We start from the raw sequence: 13,018 nt of genomic DNA, 5'->3' as shown, positions 1-13,018 counted from the left end.
CTGGAGAATGAATAGGAGTTACCCAAGCATCCAAGGACCAGAGGCCTAAATAAAAGGCATTGGTGGTAGAGAGTTTTAAAGGGGTGGTATGTGGAGGTGAAAGTACACAGTCCATCAAAAGAATCTCAAGAAACTCAATGTGGATATGATGGGAAGAATGATGAGGAAAGTGGAGGTTAAGTAAGCGCTGCATAATGGAAACCCATATACATAGAGCCTAAACTTAAAATTGAAGGCAATGTGGTGTCACTGACCAGCTTCAAGTAGGAAGGCATTAGGGACAAAGCGTGTTTAGGACAATCAAGCTAGTGACAGTGTGGAATATACAGAGGAAGCGTACAAGAGAGGAAGCACAATAACAACTGAGAATTTTTCAGAGTAAGTTAAGTGGTGAAGGGGAAATAAATTCAAATAATTATATTAGTACTGAAATCAGTGAATGCATTTATACAGATGATATGAACAAATGCTTGCAAAAATACAGAAACTACAGGCAGAGAGTAACAGAGAAGCAGGTTTCTGGGTTGGGCATGTAGGCACATAATGCACAGATAAATAATAAGGAAGTATTACAAGATTCTTTATGGAAGTGCCACACTAGGTCAGCATTTAATTGTTTATCCAGCTGAGGGTGCATCTCTGACAGTGGGGAATATTTTTCCTCAAAGCTATAATTGGATGGATAGAGAGACATATGCTGGGAAAAAGCATGGGGAGCCCACAGTCCTGAGTTTTATAAGGTACAGCTTTGTAGCAAAGTGATGTGAAAACAGAGCTAAGAGGTCAAGATCATACAGATGGCAAGTAGTAGATTCAACATTTGAACTTGGATCTCTCTGATTCAGAAACCTGTATCCTTAAACACTACCCAATAACATAGCCCCCAAGTTCAGTTTCATGTCTGTGATTTTTTTGGGAATCTATGTTTTTCTGGTTTAATTTTCTCTAATAAGATCATAATTTTGTCTTGTTTTTCCACATGATCATAAAAAAAATGAAGAAGAAATAACTTTGAACATCCGATTCTGAGCGTGGACGAAAAACCATGATCATGCTTTAGATTTAAGTTTCTTACAGTTCTCATATCTTTTCTACATTAGCCATTTTGATACATTTTCCAATTTTTCCCTTCTCTTCATTATTTCAATTAAAGATTATCCTGTACAACATGAATATTACATGTACATTATAAAACTGGCAATGCTGATTTTACTATTTATCTGAATTTCATTTTAAGGTATTTCTAACCTAATAATAAAATACTCACATAAAGGACATTTAAACATTTCTTTAAAAAAATAAATAACATTTATTTTTCCTATAATAAACAGAATCGATAACAGATTTTCACTCTGGAATAATGGGATATTTACAAGTGCTATTAATTATTCAGCAAATAATTACTTAACACCATTCACTGTGGGAGACACTACAGATATAAGGAAAGCTACATTAGATATGAAACTTCTTCCAAGGTATCTTCAGCACCATGAGGAAAAAGGACATTACAAACCAAACAAATATACATTATAACTGTGGTTGGTTTCTAAAGGGTGTTCTATCATACTTTAGGATATTATAGCACAGGGGATGTGACTCAGCCTAGGAGGTTATTATTTTTATTTTCATCCTTGAACCACCACAATCTCATCTCAACACTGCAGTCAAGTTATTCTTTTATATCTGAAATCCATTCATACTGCTTTGCTCAGTGACTCTCTAATTTCACTCAGAATAAAAGCAAGGCCTTTATTGTGGCCCCTGGGCCACTTCATCATCTTTAAGTTCCATCTCCCTGACACTGTCTCTACTCCTGAACTTACTCTGCATCCACCTTCCTGACCACTTGGCTCACTTCACTGGCATGTTCCTACCTAAAGGCCTTTTCCTTATGCTAGAATTTTCTCATCCAGATGTTTATTTGGCTCTTGGTCTCTATCAAGACTTTGTTCCATTGGCTATCCATGAATGAGGTCTACCCTGATTATTATCCATTGGACCCCCTGGTATATCCTCCCCCTTATCTTGCTTGTTTTCCCTCCATTGACGTACCATATTATACAATGTGCATGTTATATGCAAAATAAATTTGTTATTTATCTTTTACTGCTAGAACATAATGTCCAGAAGGGCATGGGCTTTATCACCAGTGCCTAGTACTTTTGACACACAGGAGGTTTTCAACAAATACTTATTGAATGAATAAATGAATGACTTTGCTAAGGAAGTAATGATTGCATTGAGATATACTGGTGGAATAGTGAACAATTCAAAATTTTAAAGGGGTTGGTCAGAACTCAAAATAATAAAGATTATTTATTATGCATTCATTATACATTTACCACACCTGGAATTAGCAACGTAAAAAGCTCATGAAAGATAATTTATTTTCTTCCTCTGGTGTCATAATGGAAAATAAAACAAGCATAAGATAGGTGATGGCATAGATGACTTCCTAATATTTTCACTGTGTTGTCTCCTGTCTTCTGCCACACTATTCCAAAATATTAATAAGACTTTACAATTCTTTCTGCTCATCGATTGGTTACACATTACATTTCTTTGCTTCTTGCTCAGAAAAAAGAAAAATAAAAAGGTGGAAGAGTACTCTTCCCAGGTAATGTAACTTAGATAAAAACTGAACAATCCTCAAGCTGTATTGCATGAACTATGCTTCAATAAAAATATCAAGCTGATGGCACTAATTTCATTACCAACAGCTATATAGTTCTAACTAATTTTGATATGAAAGAGTTTTAATTTGTGTTTAATTGATGTAATGCTGAATCAGATCATCCAATGTCTCATAGACAGATTCCTGTAACGTGCACAGGTGAGTCTTTTCACACACTGCAAATACGTGGGTAAGGAAAGTGCATGTGAGCACATGCGCACACACAGGCAAACGCCGCAAGCAGTCAGATCGATGCCTACCTAATGCCACTCTTGCAGCTGAAGCATCGTAATTAATCCAGAAGGAGACCCAGGAGAGGATAGTGATCAAGATAGATGGCATGTATGTTTGCAGAATGAAGTAACCAATGTTTCTCTTAAGCTTAAAGCTGAGGGACAACCTGGGATAGGAACCTAGAAAGACAATTTTAAAACATCATTATTTTCAACTAATATTTATAGGAAACTTTCCTTTAAACAGCTATATACAGTTTGTGTATCTTCCTTAAATTCAATTTTTGCACCTGGTAAAGGGCACTTTCTTCTGCAAAAGAGTCTGAGAGGATAGGACTCAGTGTTGAATGCATCCCATACTCATCAGCAAGAAAAAGAATTCCAGTTCTTCCCTGATCAGCTTCCTACACTGAATCAAAGATACTCATTCTCTATAACTATAAGGACAAGACAACTTGGGAGAGTCCCTTTGTTTCCCCTTTAAATGTTTCTCAAGCCCATCCTATACTTTTTTTTTTTTAAATATAAGAATAAGGCTATACACTCTGATTATGGTGAAAGAAATCACTGCACAAGCCCCAGGATGCATTTTAATTTGAGGATCAGCCGCAAGGCTTCAGCTAGTGCAGCAACTCTCTGTAATTTTCTGAAGGTTTTCGTGTATATACACTGTTTTTTCCTAAGTTCATTGCTTCCAAAATTCTGAAGGGATTGCTGACCCATAGGGATTGCTGGGTGTCACTTTTCCTGAGCTCTCTTTGTGAGAGATATAACTGAAGGATTAGATTCTTGAAGCTGGGTCTTTTGATAGTGGGTATCTGGGGAATTACACTTTAAACAAACATGTAACAGAATACAGTCTTAGAACACAAAAGAGTCACATTGATAGACTGTATGTGTGTGTGTGGGGTATTCTTACTAACTGAAAGAAAGCCTTGTCTAGCTCTCTCAGGCTGAAGTAAGTATATTAATATTAAAGCAAAAAATATTTTAAGTAGAAACGCATTTCCATAGTGTCTCAGAGGTTCAGAGGACCTCAAACTTTGGAAAAGTTTCTGTTCTTTTTGCAAAGTCAGAGGTTATTTTGTATTCTTGCTTGAAGTATTTTCAGGGACAGGAAGTGCCTGAGTCCTTAGGAGGAGGACAATTCAAATCTTCAGTTTCAGTATTAGCTATTTCTGTGCTTGGGGAATGCTTTTTTTTTTTTTTTTTTTTGTCTTTTTGCTATTTCTTTGGGCCGCTCCCGCGGCATATGGAGGTTCCCAGGCTAGGGGTTGAATTGGAGCTGTAGCCACCGGCCTACGCCAGAGCCACAGCAACACGGGATCCGAGCCGCGTCTGCAACCTACACCACAGCTCACGGCAATGCTGGATCATTAACCCACTGAGCAAGGGCAGGGACCAAACCCGAAACCTCATGGTTCCTAGTCGGATTCGTTAACCACTGTGCCACGATGGGAACTCCGGGAATGCATTTCAATAAGAAAAACATAAAGAGGGATATTCCCGTGGGCTTATTATTTTTTTCTTTTAATGAGTATGTAGCAAGTTATGTTCCTTTGCTTCATTATTAAAAATTTAGGCTGATGAAATCAAATTTGGCCTCAATGCTGGAAGAGTAAGGATGGTGACAAATCAGAATAATCTCAACTTCTGGAAAAGCTTTTGGCTCCAAAACAGTTGATAAGACTGTGTGAGCAAAGTCCTACTCTTTGAGAAAAATATGAAATTCTCCTTTCCAACTGTCTTTAGAGAATTTCACTGTGGTCGGATTTCCATGAACTGTGACTTGGCTGTCCCCAGTATGTTTCAGAGAATTATCAATTTTGTGAGATGCATTAAGTTGGGAGAAGCACCCTGACCCAGGTCTTTATTTCTCCCTGTATTTCATCTCCAACAACTGTTCCCTTCTTTAGTAAATGAGAAACATTTGCTTTGTTTAGGGTACCTTCTGGAAAATAAATGGATGGATTCCAAAAGGGGGCTTGATAGGGAACTGAGGGTTCTCAGCCGATTTCAGTCTCCTAGAGTTCCTACCCTTCCCTTGGCCCAATCCTGATCTAAGTGAACCCTTTTGACAAAATATGATAAGCCCCCTTTTCTTTTAACCGTTTCCTCTAATACAAACCTGTGGAGAAAACCACCTTCTTGGTGATAAGTTTGTAGTCTACGATAGAGAACTGTGGAAGTTCAATCTTCGTTACTCCTGTGACTGCATTATCATCCCCACGCCAGTAAAACTCAATGTCATCAGTTGTATATCCATCTGTAAAAGGAAACAGATACACACACATACAGATACACAAAAGACAAACAAAATAGAAAAAAATAATTGTTCAGAAGGTGAACTGTGTAAATGATAATGCCTATAACTAAAGGCCATTAAGTGTTAGGTGTCACCCCAAATACCTTCAGTACATTCCCACCTTCAATCCTTCCAACCATCCCCTTGGGAAGTACAATGAGGCCCACTTGACACAACAAAGGCTTAGAGAAACTACCAGCTTGTATTAAGTCTTATAACTAGGAAGTGGTTATCACTGGGACTCGAACCTAGGTTTATCTGATTGTGAGTCATTGTCTCAAACAGTATCACATTATCACATAACCCTGGATAGTACACTGAGAGAAGACAAAAGAAGAGAAAAAATCATTTATGTTATCAGTACAACACTTCATGCTTTCAAACCCTCTTCCCCAAAATAAAATATTTGAAGTGCTAGTGAATTGGCGAGACATTAATTTTCTAATATTCATAGACATGATTTCCAAATTTGATCTTGCAGCATATCTAAATTTTAAAACTACCTAAAAAACAAATCTCAAAACAATATTAATTCCAATAGTTTTAAGAAATAAATATAAATGTATAGCGTATACTGTAAATGCACAGCGTATCTGGGGGGCATGCTTCCATTCTTAAGCAATTACTTATTGAGCCCCTACTATGCTCCTGTGCTTGCCAATGCAGAATTGCTAGGGTTAGGACTGTATAATAAAAACATGCCCTGGGGACGGGATTAAGATGATGGAATAGAAGGACTGGAGCTCAACTTCTTTCCTAAAAACAACAAAATTCACAACTAAAGACTAAGCACTCTTCAACCAAATGGACCGGAAACCTTAAAAAAGATACCCTACTCCAGAAGAAAAAGAGGAGGCCACATCAAGAGTTAGGAGGGGCGATTTTGCGATATAAACAACCCCATACCTCCTGGGTGGGAAGCTCCACAGACTGGAAACTAACTGGTTCACAGAGACTCACCTACAGGAGTGAGAATTCTAAGCCCCACATCAAACTCTCATGTGTGGGGATCTGGAACAGGGAGAAAGAGCCCCGGAGCATCTGGCATTGAAGGCCAGTGGGGCTTGTGTGCAGGAGCTCCACGGGACTGGGGGGAAACGGATACCCAGTTCTTAAAAGGCGCACACAGACTTTCAGATGCACTGGGTCCCAGGGCAAATCAAAGTCTCCAAGGGAATGTGGGTCAAACCTGACCGCAGTTCTTGGAGGATATCCTGGGAAAACAGGGGTGAACGTGGCTTGTTGTGAGGGAAGAACATTGAAAGCAAAGCTCTTGGGAATATTTAGCAGCAGTGCCTTTCTCTGGAGGTGGCCATTTTGGGAAAATCTGGCCCCACCATCAGTCAGCAGCTGAGAAGCCCCAGGACAAACAACAACCCAGGTGGGATCACAGCTCCGCCCCTCAGTAAACAAGCTACCTAAAGACCCCTCAAGCACAGAGCTGCCTCTAATCCCATCCAGAGACAAAGCTCCACCCACCAGAGGGATTAAACCTACTAAACTTAAAAGTTTCTGCACAGCAAAGGAAACCCTAAACAACACAAAAAGACAACCCAAGAATGGGAGAAAATCTTTGCAAGTGAATCAACTGACAAGGGATTAATCTCCAAAATTTATAAAAGCCTTCTGCAGCTCCATACCAAAAAAACAAACAAGCCTATCATTAAATGGGCAGAAGATCTAAACAGATAGTTCTCCAAAGAAGACATACAGATGGCCAAAAAACACACGAAAAGATGTTCAACATCACTCATTATTAAAGAAAGGCAAATCTAAAGCACTCTGAAGTACCACCTTACACCAGCCAGAATGGCTGTCATCCAAAAATCTACAAACAATAAGTGCTGGAGAGGGTGTGGAGAAAAAGGAACACTAGTACACTGTTGGTGGGATTGTACATTGGTGCAACCACTGTGGAAAACAGTATGGAGATGCCTCAGAAAACTGAAAATAGAACTACCATTTGATCCAGCAATCCCATTCCTGGGCATCTATCCAGAGAAAACCATGTCTCGCACAGACACATGTACTCCAATATTCACTGCAGCACTATCTACAATAGCCAAGACATGGAAACAACCTAAATGTCCATCGACAGAGGAGTGGATCCAGAAGAGGTGGTCCATATACATAATGGAATATTACTCAGCCATTGAAAGGAACAAAATACCGGAATTTTTTGCAACATGGATGGACCTAGAAACTATCATGCTAAGTGAAGTCAGCCGTACAATGAGACACCAACAACCAATGCTTTCACTGAGATGTGGAATTTGAAAAAAGGACAGACTGAACTTCTTTGCAGAACAGATGCTGACTCATAGATAATGAAAAACTTATGGTCTCTGGAGGAGGCAGTTTGGGGGGTGAGGGGATGTGCCTGGGCTGTGGGATGGAAATCCTGTGAAATTGGATTGTTATGATCATTATACGACTACAGATGTGATAAATTCATTTGAGTAATAAAAAATTAAAAAAAAAATGCCCTGTTATAAGGTTCTTTCAATCCAGGAGCAGAGTAGGATAAACACACACATTCTAGTTAGTAAGCACACATATAACTGCAATGAATAAATACATTTTATTTTGTAAACAATTCTGTACAGGGAAGCATGCAATGAAATCCAAATACCAATATTTTACAAACTCACTCATCCCCCACAAGTTCCTCCCAAAAGCATGCACGTATTTGATATCACATATATTTCTTCAAAGAATATTTGCATCCAGATAGCTAAATGTTTACAATTCTAGGAGGTAGGCAGGACAGATACTGCCTTTGAATAAAGTCTTCTTTATTCAAAAGAGTAGCCATTTTTATGTGATCTAGAAATATAGATTTTATTTTATTTTATTTATTTATTTATTTATTTTTGCCATTTCTTGGGCCGATCCTGTGGCAGATGGAGGTTCCCAGGCTAGGGGTCCAATCAGAGCTGTAGCTACCAGCCTACACCAGAGCCACTGCAACGCGGGATCTGAGCCGTGTCTGTGATCTAGAATTAAGCTGGAGGTAGAAATGTATTGTAATATTGAATTTGTCTATTAACATGAAAAAAGGTATTTATGAAACAGGAAGGCAAAGTTTTCTAGAATGTGATCATCTTCAAAAGAAGAGAAAGAGGGAAAAGTGAGCCAACTATTTCCAATAGAGGACTGAATCTAAACTAATGAAGAGTGTGTTTCTGGTCCTGCAGCTTATCTTCCTCAGTATTTTGTTGGAGCTGTAGCCGCTGGCCTATGCCAGAGCCACAGCAATGCCAGATCCGAGCTTCTTCTGCGACCTACACCACAGCTCACGGCAACACAAGATCCTTGATCCACTGAGCGAGGCCAGGGATCGAACCTGTAGCCACATGGTTCCTAGTTGGATTCGTTTCTGCTGTGCCACAATGGGAACTCTGATCATTACAAATTTTGTGACAGAAGCTCTCTTTAGGCAGAGGCAGGGGAATGTTGATGGCATTTCAACACAGCTGTAGAGGAAATGCCTAATGGGTATTTTATAAGTAGAAGCATTATAATCAAATATATACATCTGCCAAAATGCCAGATATTTGACACAGTGTTTGCTCGACAATACCTGGCAGAGAATAGATACTTGGGATAAATTGTTTGATTAATAAACAATTATTTAATACACATGTGGATTTGGGCAAGAGTTGTTTATCCAGATGCTTGTCATTGTGAAAGCATTCATCGTGTTTATCTCTGTCTCTTGTTCCTAGCAGAGTACCTGGTACATAGTTGGCATTAAATAAATATCTTCAGAGTGAATTAAAAACAGTCACCCAATGATAACATAGCCCTTGAGAATAATCCAAAAATTTTTCATCATATGATTCTCTTTATATAATAGCCAGTCAAGGTACCTTACCTCTCTCTGTCCTCTATTTTCTCATCTGTAAATTGCGATAATAATAATAGCTATTTCACAGAGTTATGTAGGAAAAATAAGTTGTTCCTTATAAAATGTCTTAGAAGAGTATCTGGTAGATAGCGATTAAAAGGGATAGCTAATACTTTATTTTAAAATAAGAATCATTTAAAATAAATTAACCCCAACTGTAACTGCAATGTATACATCTAAGGATGACCTGACCCCCTTGCTGTACAGTGGGAAAATAATTAAAAATAAATAAATAAATAAAATAAAATAAATTAACCCCAAACTATTATCTTTGGAATGGATAAGCAATGAGATCCTGCTGTATAGCACTTGGAGCTATATCTAGTCACTTATGATGGAGCATGATAGTGTGAGAAAACGAATATATACATGTATGTGCGACTAGGTCATCTTGCTGTACAGCAGAAAATTGACAGAACACTATAAACCAGCTATAATGGCAAAAATAAAAGTTATAAAATAAAAATAAATAAATAAAATAAAAATTTTAAAAACCTTGTATTTAGTTACATGCCACATTGCTTCTATGTCAGGAACACATATAAGCATTTGCATAGTGAGAAAATTAGCTTTTCAATGACACGGAACTTTCCAAAGTGTTTGGAAATTGATAATAAAACATACGGAGATTAATTTTGACGTCTCAGATTCTGTAATTTGACAAATGGAGCAGCATATTATATACACTCCTTGGTTATTGCTGGTCTTAAAAAACCCCAATCTTCTTGAGTTTATTTTGCTTTAACAAAGTATAGAATGCTGCAAATGGAAAGCAAATATGTGCTCCTGCATCATCGATTTCTGAAGATGAAAGACTAACAATCCATAACAGTGCCAGAGTGGTCAAATCCAAAAGCCAGCTCAATATACTATGCAGGATTAGCTGAAAGCAGACCTACTTTTCTTCTTTTCTTTGAATATTCTCTGAAAGAATATTTAGCACTCCTCTGACATGATTAAAAAATAAAACATATGCAAATATATATGACCTGACTTTTACAGCTTTCATAATAATAATGAGTAAAAAATAATCAGATATCTTTTAAAGAATATCAGAAGGAGATGAACTGAGGCTCCTAGTTAATGTCTTGCAAATGAAATTCATCTTTTATATTTTATTCATAGGATTCCAGAAACTGAATGATTAAATTATATTATATTGTTATCATTAAAAATATAACCCACATACATTCAGATAGCCTATGAATAAACCAAAATACAAATTCATTGGGATTTACCAGAGGGAAATAAAATTGTATGAAATGTCAACGTCTCTGATTGGAAAGGATAAATATCTAAATTTATAAATCTATATAAGACAGAATGGTAGATATTGGTAAATATATGTTCTATAGGAGATTTAAGGAGCAAAAATGCCATTTCAAAAATGTTTACGTAATAACTATATGTTCTTACAAATTTTACATATTATATAAAATGGCATTTGAAAAAGCATTTTTCTTCTTTTAGTGAGGGTGTATGTGTTTATTTTTTCATCTACTAAGTAAATATTACATTTTAGGAAGATTTTACTAGTTGAAACACATGAATTAAACAGCAGAGGCCAATGAGAGCATTTAGAAGAATTAACTGAATTATCAATGCTACCTTTTTTTTCCTAGTGGAAAATTAAAGTGACTTATCATTCTCTTATTACTTACTTAAACTTTTCTCCTTGATTGGTCTGTTAAAGTTCTAGAGTAGTTATCTATATCTGTCTCCCATTGTATTCAACACAGCAATAGGAACATAGTACAGCTGACCTTTAAATAACAAGGTTTGAACTGCATGGGTCCACTTATACTAGGATCTTTTTCAATAATAAATACCATAATACTACATGATCCAAAGTTGCTTGAATCCACAGATGTGGAGCTATGAATGCAAAAGAACTGCGGGTGTGGAGAGCTGATTACAGATGAAAGGATCTACCAACAACACAACCCATCAACTGTGTTGATGGTTATGCCCCTAACAGTGGTGTTGTTCAAGGGTCAACTAGTACTGACGTTTACAGTAATAACAGGAATGCGAGCATTCTTCTTATGACTAGCTCTGACCATGATGAGAAGCTTAACAGTCCATAAACAGACTGGCCTCCACTCCATGCAGAGGCCTGTATGTATGCAAAGGTACAAGACTGAATATAGCCAATGCCAATTAAAGTTTCAGGGATTTTTCAAGAGGGAGAGAGAGAAACTCACTTGTCAGCCATAGCTCTTTAAATTCAGCAATGAAAGTGTTCCAAAGACACTCTGAGTGATTGCTCTGACTCCTTAATTGCAATCTTATTCTTCACTCTGCTCTTGAGATGGACTGCTGGACACAAATATTCTGCTGTCAAATCATTTCTAGACCTTGAGCAGCCCTAATTGGCCTAGGGTGGGTCAGACTTGATTATCTAGTAGCGCCTTCGTAAAGGCCACCATCAAGTCATGGCCCAGCATCCGTCCCACATCAAAGATAAACTAACAGTGTTATCACCATTTTCAAATCCAAATCATACGGTTTAAGAGAATAGGAAATCAATCATAACTGAGCAAAATGTCAGATACTGTGCTTTACAGATCATTTCTCTACTTGGATTTCAATGCAAGTATTTATTGTCTCCATATGGAAACAGGGTGATCCGGTAGCTGTTTCTGCTGGTTTAGCTCCATGAAGTGTTTCTTAAGCTTTTTTGTGATTGGAGAGCTGAAGCAATTAAACTAATGGTCCAGAGAAGAAAAAACAATTGAAAATAATAATAACAAAAGGCAAAAAGAGCCACAAAAATAACAGTAGCCAGGATATACAAAGCCCTTATGTGTCTTTATACATTTCTGTCTTGAAAGGAGAAATAGACTGGGTTATGGTTACCAGGATTCACTATTCCGGGATCTGGTTTTCTTTAACAATCTATGACCTGTGCTTACTTACCAATAATGAAATAATAGAAGAGAATACGGAGATGGGGCTAGGTCTAAAGGTTTTCTACAAATGTACATTCATTCAAGTTTTATTTGAATATTTAGGGGCATTAGGACTAAGACTAATCCATTCTTTCATTTAAACTCTGCATTTTTTTTACAGTCACATTTTTTTAAATGGACATTCCTAGGCCAGGGATTGAATCTGAGCTGCAGCTCTGCCAGACCCTTTAACCCACTGCACCAGGCAGGGGATCAAACCTGCACCACCAGAGAGACCCAAGCCTTTGCAGAAGGATTATTAACTCACTGTGCCATAGTGGGAATGCCTAGATCTCTGCATCTTTTATTTATATTCCTCAGGAGACTAGTCAACAACCTTTAGAATCTCCTACTTCCTTGAATCCACACTATACATGCTGCTATTATTACTTTATTTACAAACAAACTGATGATGCTATTCCAAGGCCTTAAAAAACTAAACAACAAAAACATGGAGAACTTTCTGACATGGCCTTTCCAGTAGGTTCAGATTTAAATACAAATTCTTCAGTTATTTAAAACTCTGCATTCCTGCCACATCTTTGGTTATACTTCTTCCTCTTCCAAAGCTTCCACTTTCTTCTCACATTCCTTAGTAAACCTTTGACCTTCAGGCTTTGGCTCAAATTATTTCAGTTATTTGAAAGCGTTTTACCTCTCACATAAAATTTCTGTACACTTTTGGGATCCATCTCAACTTCCAGCTTTCCCAAGACACTGTCTCATCTCCCTGCAGTGAACATCCTTTTCTCTTTCCTTCCGTGAGGTTCCAGTAGCACTATACTTGCATCGCTACTCAAATATTTCCCACAGCCCATGTTGTAATAGAGGATTTGTGGATGTGTTGATCTCAGCCACTAGACTAGCCTGGGGGCTGTAGAACTGTGTCTAATACTTCTCTGTAGCCCTTCTTCTCCTTAATATAGGTCTTACTAAGGGTGACGC

General features: G+C 37.6%; 1 protein-coding gene across 5 annotated transcripts in view; it reads right to left on the bottom strand.

Moving 5' to 3' along the window:
• GABRB2 (gamma-aminobutyric acid type A receptor beta2 subunit) overlaps nucleotides 1-13,018 on the bottom strand; it is a 255,980-nt gene that overhangs the window by 54,108 nt on the left and 188,854 nt on the right. For all 5 annotated transcript variants that reach the window (XM_003483855.4, XM_013984878.2, XM_013984877.2 and 2 more), the window contains 2 exons: nucleotides 5,036-5,173; nucleotides 2,935-3,087 (listed from right to left, as the gene is read on the bottom strand). In XM_003483855.4, coding sequence (XP_003483903.1) covers nucleotides 2,935-3,087; nucleotides 5,036-5,173 — 291 coding nt within the window. The remainder of the gene's footprint in view (nucleotides 1-2,934; nucleotides 3,088-5,035; nucleotides 5,174-13,018) is intronic.

Source organism: Sus scrofa, chromosome 16 (genome assembly GCF_000003025.6).
Source record: "Sus scrofa isolate TJ Tabasco breed Duroc chromosome 16, Sscrofa11.1, whole genome shotgun sequence".
NCBI classification, from domain to species: Eukaryota; Metazoa; Chordata; class Mammalia; order Artiodactyla; family Suidae; genus Sus; species Sus scrofa.
This window is presented reverse-complemented; position numbering and strand designations above follow the sequence as displayed.